The sequence below is a fragment of the Lagopus leucura genome, unplaced genomic scaffold, assembly GCF_019238085.1.
Source record: "Lagopus leucura isolate 7727_CA_CO unplaced genomic scaffold, USGS_WTPT01 Super-Scaffold_100002, whole genome shotgun sequence".
Classification (NCBI taxonomy): Eukaryota; Metazoa; Chordata; class Aves; order Galliformes; family Phasianidae; genus Lagopus; species Lagopus leucura.
The window spans coordinates 82,567,194-82,584,962 of NW_024962263.1; the positions used below are offsets into that span (position 1 = coordinate 82,567,194).

General features: G+C 36.4%; 1 protein-coding gene across 1 annotated transcript in view; it reads right to left on the reverse strand.

Moving 5' to 3' along the window:
* Positions 1 to 17,769, reverse strand: part of ADCY8 (adenylate cyclase 8) — a 121,202-nt gene that overhangs the window by 82,716 nt on the left and 20,717 nt on the right. Inside the window, exon 2 of the mRNA XM_042869338.1 lies at positions 7,113 to 7,262. Within this exon, the coding sequence (XP_042725272.1) occupies positions 7,113 to 7,262 (150 nt within the window). The remainder of the gene's footprint in view (positions 1 to 7,112; positions 7,263 to 17,769) is intronic.

Sequence of the window (17,769 nt, forward strand, 5' to 3'; positions counted from 1 at the left end):
AAAGACTGTTGCAGAGGAAAGCGTGAAAAAAATTGTGTGAAAGTAGAGGTAGAAGGGAAACAAATGCTCAGACAGAACATTTTTCTAGTGGAGAAGAGATTAAGACAAGATTACTGTTGTTCCACAGATAACAGGCAGAAGAGGCTAAATAGGCCAGCAGATGACTGTTCTGAAGACTGAGAAGTGTACTCTCCTTCTACAAACCAAAGAAAGAAACTGGAAAAATAGGAAGTAAGCTCATACCATCCCTTTTGTTGAAGTAGTAAAATTCTGTTCAAATTTTACTACTTTGTTCAAGTAGTAAAATGGTCCTTTAGAGTGGTTGAATTCAAATCCTTTGTGGAAATCAAGTGAAATAATAACCAAACTAATTTAACTTTCAAAATGAAATTAGAGTTTGTGGAATACTATATGAGAGATAAATCAGCTGGAATGTAAGTCAGTGGTATGATTTGCAGTGAGGAGATGACTGCTAGGGCACTCTCGTATGGACTCTTCTTCTCAGGTGATTTAATGAAGAAGAGATTTTTTCTTATTATTCACCACATATTTGACAAAACTGAGGATTATAACTGTAGATCCCTGACTTCACTCCAGCTCAACAGGAAGCATCTCCTGAAGCTTGGTGGGTCAAGAATGATGACAGTGTGGACTTGCCTGAGTATTTATTACTTCTCAGGTCTTAAATACTGGGTGATTTCTTTCTGATTCAAGTCTTCATCCCCATCAGTGGCTTAGCACAGCAGTGGCAGTGCACTTTGCTGGTGAGCTCTCTATGAACCAAGTAGGGAGTTTTCTTTTTCGTGAAACATACAGAACCTGCTGCAGTGGGAACAAGAACAAAAACCTCAGCAGAGGATGAAAGTGAGCATCACACAGATCTATATGGATTTCACTTGTCAATTCAAACAACTGCAAGGAAAATTCTTCTTTTGTAAGACACCATCATGTGCTCCAAATCGAACTGAAATTGTGCAAATAAAATGTTTCAGAGACGATTTTTTTTCCTCTTATTATTTTGAAACACTATTCCAATCCACAGATCATAATATTAGTAGGATATGGTTTATTAACTTATCTTTAATGAAGCATCCTACTCACTTTTACCATTTCTAGATCCAGAAAGGCTTTTATAGTCTCACTGTGTTTAGAAGGGTGCTGGAGAATAAAACTGTAGACATCACATGAGAGAAATCTCTTAAACATCAGTAAAATAACTTTTCTATGAGTAGCATTCCAGTAACATTGAGATCATATTACAAAACCCCCAGTATTGGGGATATGTGCTGGACTGATTTTTAAAATGATTTAGCAAACTAACTTCTGCGATGTTCTCTTAGTAGTTGTTTTAAGCCTCTATTTCCATCTTTAGTTAGTGGAAATTTGAAGTCAAAATATTAATATCCCTGCATAATAATTACTTTCTGATATGTATAGCTTGATATATGTATATGTGGTGCAGGGAAAAGCAATTATCTGAGACGTTCTTCATAATTAAATGATAATATTTGAATGTTTAAAATGTTAGACAAATTTCAAGCAAAGATGAATTGCCTGGGAAAGAGCAGGTAAGGACACCAGAGATTATTATAAATTCAATTATTCATAGAGACATCATTTCAATGTATCCGTGGATTTAATATGTAATTCATGTGAAATTAGGGATTTTGCTTTGAAGAGAAGTAGAAGTAGAAATGAAAATGAGATGCAATACACGTTCCTGTTCTTCACTGAGGGCAATTTCATAGCATTTTGACAATGAGGAAAATATATTATTTGTTATTTATGAAAGTGTTGCAGTAGCTAATTAAGAAAATACATTTTCCTTTTTCATTGCCTAGATATAATGAAAGCAGAATTACCTGCTGTGCTTTTACAATAAAATCAAGGTAAAAAGGAAGACAATGTTTTTGAACTGGTTGTTAACAAAGTGCAATACCAAGTGTAAACTTTTTTGAAATGCAGAGAAACCAAATGAAAGTATAGAATTAAAACTTCAAACAGGTAATAGTAAGCGATGATGTTATTGAAAATAAAAAGGATTCGGGAAAACTGAGAACCTCATTTTCTTCATTTATACACAATTGCCATGTACTGAAAACAAAACTGGAAGACATTTTATGACTGCCACTATGGCTGTTTGATATAAGTATACATCTTAAATATAAGCAATTTACAACTACTACCCACCGTACTCTTTATTAAAATAGTGATTACATTTAGGAAAGACATTGCTTCTGAAAATTAATGAAAAATTGTCATGGTGTTATATTTTTTTGGTTTTTTTATCGGGCTTCAGTATTCCACATCAAAACATCATGTAGTGTACGGGGGCATTAAAGTGTTAATGCTCCAATTCCAGGTACCTGTCCCTGTACATTACAGAAGTCACGGGACTTAAAACAATGACAAAAAGTAAATATACATATATAAATATCAGATCTTCAATGATTTTGTTACTTTTGAAAATTAGGCTGAAACGCTGATCTTTCAGAAATACTTGTGAAAATTTTACTTGAAAGACCTGTAAAGAGTAAATGGTGATGGGAGAGGAAGGATGAAACAGAGTTCTACAACTCCAATTCTGTTTGATTTTGTGTTTGGTTTTGAAATGCAGAAAATGGAATTTAAGTCATTTAGAAGCTGTCAAACTTTAGAAAAATTCCTTAAAATTCTTCCCTTCACACATTTCATTACCTGTCTACATTTCATTACCTGACTACATTTCATTACCTGACTACATTTCATTACCTGTGCAGTGGATGAATGTATTGCAATCTGCTTGAAAGCTAAACCTGTGCACCTGTGGATATTTTCTATGGAGAATGAACTAATGGACTTTGAAGTCGAACAGAAAAAAAAATATATGTATATCAACCATACTGAAACAGAAACAGGGATCCTTAAATCCTAAAAGTCTCAGAAAAGAAAGAGGTCACAAACTGCTGGAAAATGACAGTGTCTGAAAAGAGAAAATAAAAAAAAAAAATCACATCTTTTAAAGTTCCCCCTCAGAATTGCTGTTTGTTCTTCTACAAACACACAAAAACATCATTCCGCCATCAAGAGGCAAACTACTGTTTTGGTGGTTTTAACTGCCATATTCATTACACCGTACAAAAAGGATGATGACAAATTAATTTATGAAAGTATTTTCACTGAAAAATATTTGTCTTGTCAAGATGAATTTCATCAGGAAATGTTCTCTTCACCTCTTGCTTTCCACCACAGGACTGAAGCTGATGTCGAAACTTTATATGTTTTCTTGAAAATCTGAAAGTATCACTAGGGAAATCTTCAAAATCTCTGAAACCCAAACAGATTCCTTATTTATCATTTTTACTTTTTCTTTGTACAACTACGTATGTCTCATGCTACCTCTTTACTGCCTCTAAAACAGATTTTGTTTACTTCACAACTGGTGATTTTCCATTATGGGCTCTTCTAGGTATTATGCGTTGCTTAATAGTGACAGCTTAGCGTTTAGTTATTAGAATGATAGATGCTTTAAGGTGATCAGTATAAGGTATATTGAAAAACTGGAGGGATCATTCTGAGAGCACAGATATTATGTATTAGTTTTAACAATGCATAAAAATGAACAGAAGCATATGAAAAGTATTAATATATTTTTTTAACTGTAATTTGCTCTGTAAATACTTATGAAAGTAAAAAAGAATACTTATAATTTCTTGCTTCAGTTTTTAACTCATATTGTTTCTTCCTACTTCTGATTTAAACCAAGTCAGTTTCAAACCAGACCAAAAGGGACCTATCTGGCAATCTGTCATACTTCATATATGACATACAGTATCTATGACATCTTATAATTGTCACTATTATTTTCAGTTTAAGAAGTGTAAACAAACCTTGTGAGATTTTAATTATCCCATTCATTACCACAAAAGGAAAGAGTACCACCACTGAAAGCCACAGAAATGTTGACCCTGCTGTAAGAAACATTAAGTTTATAAAGCTTATGAGAACTGGAGGAGAAATAAACCAAAATGGAAAAGAATTCAGATTTTCAGTCTTATTAAGGATGGAGTTTCCTATGCTTATGGGAAAATCATATTGCAATTTTGAAAACATCTACTTTTGAAGACCTACTGATAAAAATAATTAAGATAGTTCGTAATGCATGTAGCAAAAGAAAATAGTCTCTTCAGAAAATATATATATTTTATTCCTCTTTGTACATATTTCTTATTGAATATTACCTGCAATTTTAAGTAATTATATTTTTTGCCATATAGTCCCTGCAACTTTTTAATAAGGAGGAAATATTTTATTTGTATATTCTGCTTAGTCTTTTCTAACATTGAAGTCACAGTGTGACTCCTGGAATTATTATCTGGAAGAATTATACAAATAACTATACGTCCACTTGCTCAGTTCATACTTTCAGAAAATTTCAGAAGCCATATCACAGCTATTGGCTTGTACACTTTTTTTGTTTTTTTTTCTTTTTTCCCTTCTTCAGTTATCAGAAAAGTTTACTGGAAAGTTATAGAATGAATTTATCAAAATTCATCCTTAATTTTTTTAAATGTGCTATGAATATAATAGTAATGTAATAATATAATATTATTATAGTATATTATTATATAATATTATATAATAATAATAATAATATATACCACTTGGAGAAAAACTACATTACCTGTATCATGAAATGCAAATGTCTTGAAAATAAAAATAAAAAAACAAACAGTGCTTGGATTACTGCCTGCAGATAGTAATCCTGTGGAGATGACAAAGCTACAAGAAAAAAGCAGCCACCCAGCATGTGACATTTTCAGTCACCTCAATGGAACATATTTAGAAATTGCTTACATGAGCCATTACTTTGGAAACAAATGGAAAAAACAGAAGACTCAGAGAAGATACCCTTCATTCCAGTACTTGAATATGTCATCATTGCTCTTGTCCCAAATACAGATAAAGACATGTTGTATATAATATGTAAGTATGTATTTAGATTATATATAATACATACATATGTGTATATATTTTGTATACTATATACATATATATATGTATATAATACAGGTATGAAATGTATTTCATGCATATATGTATGAAATACATAGATCTAACATATCATTCATTTGCATTGATATACACAGCAAAATATAGATTATAGGGTATTTAACAGAAATATATCATACTCATGCAATGTAATATTACTTTAATATATGTAATATGTAAAAATTTGTATACATTCATGTATAGGTGTTCATAATATAAGAGTTCAAATTTTCGAATCAAATTAATTAGAATTATATCAAAATGTTTTGTTCCTAAACAGAGAATCATACAACTGTTTAGATTGAAAGACCTCCAAGGTCATCAAGTCCAATGGTTAAATTTGGGACTAGCTTATCATTACATTGAGTTTTAAAAGAACTATTTCATTAAGTGATCAGATACCTGTATTTTTTCTCTAAGGTATTGTCCTTGAACAGAATACCTTTTCCCCTATGCATTTCTAGTCATATGATGCCTATGGCACAGTACTTTGTTTGGTTATAGGTGAGTCTCAGTCATAAATGGCTAACTCTCCATGAAGTTCTGTCCTCTGGGAACAACACAGCCCTAGAAACTTGCAAGGCACCAGGCCAAAACAAAATGCACTGTTCAACATTTATGAGAAACAAATCCTTCAGATGCAAGCCCTACTTTCATCTGCACTGAAAAAAAAACTGTGTTTTTGTTATTATTTTTTTAAACCCTTTGAAATAGAAGCACTTTGTCTTCATTTTCCTAATAGGAAATAAAATTTCAGCAAAATTGAATTTCTCAAAAAAAAAAAAAAAAAAAAAAAAAGCTATCTTCATAGAAATTTCATTTTCCATGAGAAAATAAAACAATTATAATGGAAAATCCTCAGAATTATCTGGAGCAGGGAAAATTCCTGTTATCATTTTCTAAAGCAGTTTGCACTGAACTCTAGGGAATGATACTGAATATAAAAGCTTACAAAGTACAAGTTTACAAAAGAATTGACAAGAAAAGAGCTTTTTATAAACAAAAACAAAACAAAACAAAAAACAAAAGCAAGCCACAAAAACAAAAACTGAACTCCTACACTTACAATGAGAAGAGAGCATTCTAGAGAGAATCCAGCTTTCCTTCAGGACCCCCAGACATGGCTGGAGAGACCTTCTGTCACATGTAAGTGGCAGCACTCAACACAGTCATTGCTTCAATTCTCACTTTAAGTATAAAACATTACATTTCCTAAATATCTTTATAAGAAAGTGGCTTTAATAAATTAAACTAAATTAAATTGGAAAGTAACACACATTTCTTTACAGAAGAATGAAATTAATACGAGTAAGAAACAGCAGTGTAGTGTGTATAGGTTGTACTTTGATCTCCATGCAACTTTTAAAATAAGAGGTGAACCTTCTGATATTTCAGTCAAAAAGCATAATGTGCATAACAGTACATCTCATTTCTACTGCCTAAGCAGAAATCAGTAAGCAGAAAACTTATTTTACTGGATGTCTCTTAGTTATGGATTGGAAATTATGACATACCTAAGAACAACTATACAAGTTTGGACCAAAGGTTCATCTAGTCCAATATGTTATTGCTCACAGCGATCAAAAGGAGATTTTCAGAGAAGAGTTTAGGATTAGAGAAAGCATACAATGATACTTCCTTGTAGTAGGATTTCAGCTCTGAAAAATCATTGGGAGGCAAAGGCAATGTTTTAGTATTTTCTCCATCTAGATGGAGTTTTCTTCCATGAAGTTGCTTCATTCAGCTAATACAAGCTTTTTGTATCCAAGACATGCTGAAACAACTTCCCCAGTTTAACTCCACTTGTGTAAACAACCATTTCTAAAAAGCTATGAGATAGTGCTTCACACAATGACCCCTTGTTCTTGTATGGGAAGAAACAGTGATATTCATCTGGTTTCCCTAAGAAAATTTTTCAGTTGTCATATCAGATCAATACACAACAGCAAAATGGCCACAATCATCTCACTTAACCCTCACAAATAAGATAGCATCATACTGAGGCTACAAATGAGCCAACAGCCTGAGCTGTTCAATTATCAATTCCAGTTAATACAAAAATAAGAGTGCTTCTTGAATACCTGTCGCTGGTTTTCTGTCTCTAGCCTCAATCTGGCTTCTACACATCTTCTGGTCTCCAGGAAGGCTTGACGTTGTGCTCTGTCTGATAGGTAGCTAATGAAGATTCCTGCGGTGTTCATACACATAAATAACACTGCCTGGGCCGCTATCTGCAACAAAAAACAAGCATGATTTGATCAGGTAACAGAAGCAAAAATATCTGTTTAAATATGAAGGGGGAATGAGAATGTGGCTCTCCAGTCATGTTGACTGTAAAACTAAAAGGCTATGAAAGTTTGCATAGAGGAATCCTTTGGATCTTAATTAAAGGCATCAAATATATAAAATTCTCTCTGCCTTGAGGAAGAAGTATGAAGTATTTGGGGGCATTAAACTCTAGTTGAACCACAAATGATGTTTCCAAGAACTGACTCACAGGGCTATAGTCAGGAATGATTACAAACATAATTAACAATTTGTTTTTGCACTGCCTCTTCTGTAGAAGTAACTTTTTGATTTGTCTTATGGCTAGTTTGAGAACAAAGCCATATTAAGGAAAACAAAGAGTGCCAGTTAGCTAAGAATTAGTATCAATTATAATAGTTATTCTGTTATTGATCAAATCAAATAAATTCATTTTCAGCTGGTGCCAAAGTACAAGTTTGCATGATCTGAATCCTGAACAATCCAACAAGAGAAGCTGAATGCATAACCAAATACTTGCATAGCCTATGCCTGTGTACACAAGCCTTTTATTCACCAATGCTTACGTAAGAGCTGCACTCTTTCCTTGTAGAAGGTGCATCACAGCTTCGTTCATTGAGACATGAACTTAAACGATCCAAGTGGGAGTGGATGGTTGGGCAGTTTGAATTCCAAAGGCTTGTTTGCTTGTCATTGATACCTCTCTGTGTTCTGTTTATTTGTAAGGCATAGCATATCGACAAATGAGGATCTTTCAGGAAACACAGTAGGAAATGTGTAATACTTGCATGCATTATAGACAGAAAAAAGCCCTGCAAATTCAGTTCTTTATCCAACACCTCATTGCTGATGTATGTTACAAATTTATGGGAAGTCCTCTCAGCTCTTGCTTCATTCTGGTTTTAGGTTATTTTTTTCTTCTCTCTGTCATGGTGCAGTCAGAGCCACTGTGCTAATGAGGTGTCACTAATTGTGCCCCATTTTTCAGGGTTGCACCACAGTCCTGGTGACAAAGCAGCCGTGGACTACATTACCCTGCATGCCAGCATCACCTGCGAGCAGAGATGTCCAGGTTCTGATACTTACGCACCATAACAGCAAGGGTCATTCTTATAGAATCATAACAACATTAAAACTGCCACGCAGTGATGGACAAAATGTTCACCACTCTGAATCCTGTCCCTGATTGCGAATTACAGAGAACACTTAGGTAGGAGTGCACGGACAAGTCAAGTGCATTAGAATGTATTTTCTAAACTGTACTGAACACTCCATCCAACTGTGGCTGAGGGATATCATTGGCTAAAAGTTGTATTTTTGTAGTGTTATCTGATAATCAGTTGCACCAAGATCCAACTTCTGCTTCTTCTAATAGAAGAAAACATTTAGAAAAACTCCTAATCTCGTTGTGACGCTGTACCTTAGATCTGCAGGTCTCATTCCTCACATTCAAGTAGTTTACAAAAGTGATATTTGATATCAAACCAAATGCATTTGGCAGAAACATCATCTTTATATATTCCCGTATTTCTGAATTTGGAACATTGTTCTATGATCAAACAGGGAATTCATTTACAGTTTATATGCCAGGATTAAATAAGATTGCATATCCTGGCTCCATCTGAAGCTCTGCTTAATCTTCGCCAATAATAGACGTCTAGGACAAGCTTATGAGAAATAGGGTGTGATTAGCATGATCTTTGCATCATCCTAGTTTCCAGGATCTTGTTCTTTACAGCACCTCTAAGCTGGAGGTGGCATACTCTATCCATTTGTTTAACAACCCCTGGTAGATCAACTGTGTACATTTTTCTCTGATATTTACCTGAAGTTATATCTTTGGCCCCTACCACATCCAATGGCAAAAAATGCCTACCATTTAATTAGGCACTTTCTGTTTAAAATGTTTTTTTTTTTTTTTTTTTTTTTTGCTTTAGTTTGCAACCTTATCATTACTTTGAACGCTCCATCATGCTTATGAGACACAGTGACTAATCATTTCCATTTCATCTTCCTTTCAGCTCCCCTGATTTTACTGACATACAGCATATCTCCTTGCAGCCTTTATTTTATTTAAGGGAGGAACTTAAAACTATTTATTCTTATTATGTTTGTCACCATCCCATCTCCTTGTTTTCTGCTTTCCTCTATCTCACCACGGTTGACTGGAGATAACATTCCCCAGACCAGCCAGCTTCCAGCAGACACTTTCCACCTCTGTTCCACTATATAAAATAGAGAATACAGTACTTTAGCCCATGAGATAACTCCTTCCTGCCACAGACTGCTAGTAAGTGGGTCAACAAAGATGGTGAAGGCTCTGGAGGTCAAGAAGTGTGAGGAGCAGCTGAAATCCCTGTGTGTGTTCAGCCCAGAGCAGAGGAGCTGATGAGAAGCCTGATGGCGGCTGCAGCTCCTCACAGGGAACGGAGGGCAGCGCTGAGCTCTGCTCTGTGTGACAGCAACAGGGCCCAGGGAACGGCATGGAGCTGCGTTCAGGTGGGGGTCAGGGACAGGGTCTGAACCAGGGGGTGGTGGGCATGCAACGGGCTGCACAGGGCAGTGGGCATGGACTCAAGCTGCCAGAGTGCAAGAAGTGTCTGGACAATGCTCTCAGACACATGGTCTGATTTTTGGGTGATCCTGTGTGGAGTCAGTAGTGTGACTCAATTATCCTTATGATTCTCTTTCAACTTGAGATATTCTGTGATTTTAGGATTCTATGATTCTAAGTGTATGACAGTCCGACATGAAATAAGACCAGTTTGGACTGTGCCATGCAGCAGAACAACAGAAGTCAGCTGTGGGTGGTTGGAGTAGTCAGCATTTCATATCATTTTGACTGACCTGAGGATAATCTATGCTCACATGCTAGAAAACTTATGGTTTAGGATGAAAAAAGATAAAAGTATTTTACAAATTTGAACTGTATATTTCAGTGGTAAAAGCAGTGGCAGAGTATTGTCGTTTGCTTGCAAATACAATTATAACATCCACATGTACCCAGTTCAGTCACCTGTCTCTGCTAATACTCAGGACAAGTGCCACTCACTTCAGCAGATCGCCTTCAAGCAAATGCAGTAGAATTTGGACTTCAATTAGATTTCATGAGTCCATAATTTGATTTGGATAAAGGGAATTATGGAAAACATGCTACAGGTAAAACTGCAGCTTACTCAGAGGAAGAATTTGTTTTTCTTATATATAGTAGTCTGCTTGAAAGCAATCTGAGGATGAAAACACTATGCCTTGCAAGAATACTAATGTGTGGCTCTTGTTAATAAAAAGAAAAAAAGAAAAAGACATAAAATACCTTAGTCCCTCATTGTCATTCCTTTCATCTGCAGTTTACAGTGACCAATTCCAGAAGTCTTGCAGGATTTTCTATTGCATGTCAGGGACACAAACCAGGACAGACTGATTTTGTAAGATATACACAATTTTAGACCAACTGCAAGATAATCAGGAACAGCACAGTAGGAAAGCTGAGGTATAAGATGAAAAAAGAAAATCTTTTCAAGACATTTATAAGCCTTTTAGCCTATTTTTACCTCACACAGCACTCAAATAAGCAGCTATAGTAGAGATAGCAAGTGATCTTAAAAGCATGAGTGACATGTTTTGATATTAAATAGGTCTCTGGGGAGGTCTGCTTCTTAAATATTTAAAAAATGCAAACAAAAGGTAGTCATCACTGTGATGCTTGGGAGTTATCTACAATAGGACCCATGCTGTCCCTGATGATTCACACACGATCATCCATTCCCCTGTATTCAGTCCTGGTGAGGTCACTCCTCAAGTACTCCACACAGTTTTGGGCCCACGGGAATGACACTGATGCCTTGGAGTGTATCCAGAGAAGGGAAATAAAGCTGTGAAGGGTCTGGAGCACAAGTATTGCGGGGGGTGGCTGAGGGAACTTGGATTTTTTATTACGGAGAAAAGGAGGCTCAGGGGAGACTTTATTGCTATCTACAACTCCTTGAAAGGAGTTTGTTTTGAGCTGGGGCTTGGCCTCTTCTCCCAGGTAAGAGGTAATGGCCCTAAGTTGCACCAGGAGAGGTTTCAAGTTGAAAAAAAATTATTCTTAGAAAGAGTGGTGAGGCACTGGAACAGGTTGCCTGGGGAGGTGATAGAATCACTGTCCCAGGAGGTGTTAAAGAAAGGGTAATAGTGGCATTAAGGGACAAGGTTTAGTGGGCATGGTGGTGATGGATTGATGGTTGGTTCACTGTGGTCTATTCCAACCTTAATGATTCTGCAATTCTATGATTCTGTAATCAAATAGCAGTATAAATACAGCTAAAGAAAGTTACTTGACAAGATGATGCAGATGGTTAGAAGCAGAGGTTAAAATTTTTACTCCATAACTGCTTTCCATTTTTCTCATTGGAGGTAATTGAAAGTTTAGTTCGCAGAAATAAACTTTAAATAGAAGTTAAATTTATAAAGTGTCCATCATGCCAGCAACTCAGGGCACTTTGCAAGTCAGTGTGATAAAAGAAAAGCCAGTGGAAGAAGAAGCAGATCGGACTAGCTTAAGTTTAACATTGACAGTACACACAGATTCAGATTAATTCATTTGTATTTCATTCATCATATGAAAAGCGCTTTGCCAGGGCAACTGAAAAAAGATAACATGTTGGATTTGGAACTACTAGATCTCAGACTAAGAAAAAATTAAAAGGCACTGAACACAACTGATTGGGTAGAAGTATTAATTGAGGTTGGTACTGTATAGTAAAATAAGGAACAGTTGAGGTAGAAATCATTAAAAAGCTTCTAAAAAATATATTGCAAAGTGACTGGTGAATCTCAGACACAGAAAGGTTATCATGACAGAACTGAATGTAGCCCAAGAAATGGAAATTCAGAAGGGCACAGGTGAGGGAGTTTGAGCTGACAGCAGAGTTGGGCTATGTGTAATGACCTGGGGGCATTTCTCCTATTCCAAGCACCAGAGTTTGTCCTGATTTGGACTTAATTCTGTTTTCTGTGAATTTATGAAGAACAGAGACTGAGTTAGAGAAGAGTTTGCAAATGTCAAGTTTTAGATCTTCAAAAATCATATCTGCAACGTGTTTAGGTTTTATTATGTTTTCTCTTCGAAAAAGTTCAATTGTCCATCAGGGAATGTAAATCCATAAAGTCAGCAGTATAATCTCCTAATTCAGTACTTTCTGAGACCTGCCAGTTATGGTCAGTTGTGCACTGTATAGTACCTGACTGAGTTCAGAAAACTCAAATAACCCATAACCTGAAGTGAAATGAAAACATAACAAAATTCAACAAATCCTACAAATTGGAAATATGTTGGATGGTTAGAAAAACCTGAAAGAAATTCACTATCACAGATTATCTTCATCATGATTAGTACAGTCAGTGGTAGGAGATATTCAGCAGAACAGGCTGAGGGAGCTGGACTTTGTTCAGCCTGGAGAAGAGGAGGCTACGAGGAGACCTCATTGCAGCCTTCCAGTATTTAAAAAGGGATTATAAACGGGGAGAATCAACTTTTTACTCAGGTGAATAGGTGATAAGACAAGGGGGAATGGTTTTAAGCTCAAGGAGGGAAGGTTTGTATTAGATGTCAGGGGGAAATCCTTCACAGAGAGGGTGGTGAGGTGCTGACACAGGCTGCCCAGAGAGGTTGTGGATGACCCATCCCTTGAGGTGTTCAAGACTAGATTGGACAGACCCTGGGAAATCTGTTCTAGTTCCAGATCTGGAGGTTGGTGGCCCTGCCTGTGGTAGGGGAGTAGAAACCTGATGATCCTTGAGTTCCTTTCCAACGCAACCCGTTCTATGATTCTATGATTCAAATATAAAGCAAATGGAGAGGAAGAAAAGAAAACTGAGAAGGTCCAGAAAAAGATCTGAAATGTGGGAGAATGCTAAACATCTGTTTTACCATCTCAGGTGAAAAGAGAAAACTAATACTCTTCAGCAGGTAATTTAGATCTTCAGTATAGAAACAGAACAGTTCTGGGGCTAATCTCACCAAAACACATCTGAAAAGTAAATAAATCTCCAGCTGAACATTCTCAAGGAAGATTAATATTAAAGAGCAGGAATTTCATTCATTCCTGAAATGAGCCGGTGGAAACTGTTTAATTCTTTTCTTGTCTGGCTTTCTAGTTTAGGATTTGCTTCAATGACAGATTGGAGTAGTTCCTGGTTGTTTTGGGAAGACTAGGAAAGTAAAGCTGTTGTGCATCTGTAAGAGTGTTTTCAGCATGTGCCACATAAAGAACTCGTTGCTATGGTAATTATTATTGGTTAATTGGGTTTAGAGAGAAATTTTGATTCATAATTGGTTGTTTAACTAAAAATAGCAGCTTGCCACAAGGTTGAATTTTTACCTAAAATGTCTCAAAAACCTCATTCCTCACTACCTTCTTTATCCTTGCCTTACTTAGGTTACTTACACAGAAAATAACTTAAGCTCTTATAAGAACAGATCACCAGAAACGAGCTGAGGGATACATAAGAAGTGTGGGATTTGAAATCAAAATTCTGTACTTTGTATAGAACAGGAACATCTGGCAGCATAGACTCCAGCACTCTCTCACTGCTAGGCTACAGCAAGCTTCTATTTCCAGCTGAGACCATGGTTTTATGAATCAAAGCTCTTGGCAGCAAAACCAGTAAGTACTTGTATCTCTGTTCTGCCTCTTGCCCACCTTGAACCCTCAGCACAGCTTCCCCTTCGTCAAGCCAGATCAATTATCTGTGGGACCCTTCTGTGAACTGTATCAGGGAAATGGGCCACCTTAAAAAACAAACACTTGCCATTGGCAGTGATTTTCCTATCTAGAGCAGTTGTCCGATTGAGTTCACATCACAGCCTCCACAGGGAGAAGCAGCACGTGAGTATTCGTAGTTGGTACTGCTGCTAACTCATTAAACTGGAACCTTTACTGCTTTATTGTTAAGCCACCTTGTAAGGAGTTTTCTTATTCCCCAGGTTCACTTCATCTGACTTCTGGGATTCTGCTAAATGTTACTGGCCATGATAGATTTTTCGATGTCTTAGACTATCAGTGCTTCATCAAAATTTACTGGAGCCCCACCTGCCCCACAAAGGTGCCTTGTGAATTGTTGCTGTGAATTTCCAGAAAGCTCATCTGTTCCTGATCCTTTATCCAACTGTACAACGGCTGTTATGATGCTGCTCGCAGCTGGAGTGAGTGCTGAAATATTTCCTATCCAAATCTCCATAATTTACTGACAGGTGGGAATATAACATTTACCTGAGAAGACAGAGAGGAAGAGAGAGATACAGCTTATTCATAGTAAATTTAGACGAGTACAGACTGTGATAGTTAAGAGGCGTGCTTCACTCCACCTACTTCTGGTTTTCTAAATGTGAAAACAGTCATTTGTATATATAAGCTTTTGGTATAAAGCTTTTGCAGTTTGAGCTGAGTTTTATAATTCCTTTATGCAAAACTCTCACAGAAAAATCCTTTTTTCAAAAACTCAGAACTTGTTTAGGCCATCAGGACAACCAATTTTCCTTAAGTTTGTTCTTGTTGCTTCCAAAGTGAACGCTAGAGAACTTCATTATATACTTCGGATCACAGTCTGGCCCCTAAGGTGCATGAAATCTATAGCATCCAAGACTTGTTGTCCCTGTCTACCAAGCACAGAATGTATGCTAAGAAATGATTATAAAATCATAGAATCATAGAATATCCTGAGTTTTAAGAGACCCACAAGCATCACTGAGTCCAACTCCTGACACAGGACCAGCCAAACATCACTGGTTTCATTGTAAAGTATCTTAACACACCTATTGCTCCTGCACTGCTAATGATTTGGCAAACAAAGACCATTCATTCTCCTTCTGAGCAATGTCATGTTTGTGCAATATCAGTCATCCTAGTTCAAGACAGAATTCAGTAACACATATCTCTAATAGTCAGAATAAGAGATCTAATTTGCTATTAAAAAATAGCTATTTCCTCCTTGCTCATTCCATCTCACTGAATCCATTAGAAATTTAGAAAATTGAATGTTTGAGTAAACTGTTCAAAGGTAACTCAAACCATACAATTTGGTGATCAGCTATCAACCATGTTTGGCAACACAGTGTGGAACGAGGGGTCTTCCAGAAAATTTGTATCATATCAGACTCATAAAAGCTGACATAACTTGAATGATGTACAGAGGCAATAGAGTGAACATACAACCTTACTGCTGTCATTGAACAGCCCCAAATGTGAAATCATTTTCAGCACATCACATTCATCTCCCTTTGAGTTAGTGTAAAATTTAGAATACAGACCTAACTTCAGCAACAGCAACAAAAAAATTTATTCTGTGACTTTTGGTAACCTTATTTTGGTGCTTTTCTTTTTATAGACGTTTAGTTGGCTGGACACTGGGATAATGTTAGTACTAGGATCATAGTTCATGCATACAGGTGAATGAGCAGAAGTGAGTAAATTATCTTAATTAGAAGCAGTTTTCCATGGCTGCAGGGGAGTCTGCTGGATCCTCCCTCTGACCCTCAGCTAGGAACTGATCTTGAACTACACAGTGAGATCTGGTAATCGCATCTCATGTTCATACCACTCTTTCATCATCACTGTGCACACAGGATGCTGTTACAGATAGCTAAAATGTTCCTGTTCAGAACAATCAGTCTTATCCTCTGAGATGAATAACATCCCCTATTCAGTGTTTTGTCTGCTGGGTAGGTACCTTCTCCCTCTACTCTCAGTAAAATGGATTATAGAATAATAAAAAAGAAAAAATCTAAAGTCAAACCTTCTAGAAGTCTTCACTTTATTCTCCATAAATGTCACCTTATTTAGTATGCTTAAATGTAGAAGGATCAAATGAGAATCTCTGTTTTCTTTTCAAAATACATATGTTGCTCTGAAGGTAATGCCTCCTATTTATTTCCATGGAAATTACAACAAATAAAATAAGAGCATAAAATAACACTATTTAATCGAGCAAATTCTCATCTACAAAATACTGTTTTTCATCATAGTCACTACCATTACATACATATTTTTCCCAGCACTGAACAAAAGCCTGCATTCTGTAATTGTAATAATCTGCCCTAGTTGAGGTGACCCATTGCCATTGTCGCCACTGCTGGAACACACCCCCCCCCCCCACTACCTCACTGTGATGACATCCACTGTTTGGTTTCCTTTAGTGTTCAGCAAGTATCAGTGAATGTCAACAGAATATTGACAGAAAGATTCAATCCCCTACTGCCGTACCACCAACATCTGCCTCTGATGTTGTGGACCAACATAATAAAATGGGGAACATTACTTTCTAAGCAGCCTTAGTATACGTAGATTTCAAACTGTAGTATACGTAGTACAGAATTCCTTTAAATTACTTGAGATATCTAACCAAGAGCAGCTTCTGTAAGAACCCATAGAAACTGATGAAAAACAAAGCACAATACCACACAAGTGCCTGTGTTCGTTGAAACTCACTCAAGTAGCTCATAGCAATCAGGGTAGGTTAGGAAACTGCTAAAGTGATGGTTTTTGCCTGCTCATTGCTCACAAGGGATTGAAAAGAAGTTATGGACTTTCCATTTCTACACATATGTATTTCAGACTTTTGAAGATCAGGCTGACTTTTCCCTACACTTTTTTTTTTTTTTTTTTTTTTTTTAATGCAGAAGTTGATATCCCTAGCAAGCTGTATATTTACTATTCAAAACAAATGGAACAAATTACATTTGATAGAAGTCATGCTCCATTTATAACCAAGGGAGAAATCGATTTTTTACCCTTGCATTGCATAGATGAATATCTCCCACTTCAAATGCACCTGTTGGGAAACACACATCAGATATCACAGCTAACCTCTAAGTGAGAAAATCTTCCAGCTGCTATCTGTCTGAAAATGTCTGAGATCATCATTGGGCATAAATGTGAGTCTGGACAATCTAAAAAAAGGGATCTCTAAAATAACTTTTGGAAAATGTCCCAAGTTTTCTCAGTAGTTGTCTCTAATCTAATACAAGATAGCAAAGGCAGAATAAATTCTAGTACTTCCTGTATTGCATTATGCAACTGAACAGGATGCATGATGGAAAAAATATCACCAAAGCAGTTTTGCAACACTGAAAACAGTTTAACCATATTTTAAGGAAAACAGAATTAGGTAGTCTGAACTTCTACTAAATGGGTTTGTGACAGTGTTCTGCACAGCTGTTTTTATTGCTCTGGATAACGGCTCTTATCCGAAGTAGGATGTCAAAACTGAGTAAATGATAATTATGTTTGGAGGGCTGACAGCAGTTCATCTTTTCTGACACACTTTGTTGTTGTTTTCATCTGATCAAATGTTTGTGCAATCAGCAATTACCTGCAGTATGTACTCTACCCCTCTTCCTGATGGAACTGTCAGTTTCCATGATTTTCATACAGGTGACCCTGATTCAGTGCAGTCTGCAGAATTACAACAGCCTGCACCAGAGAAGATTGCCTA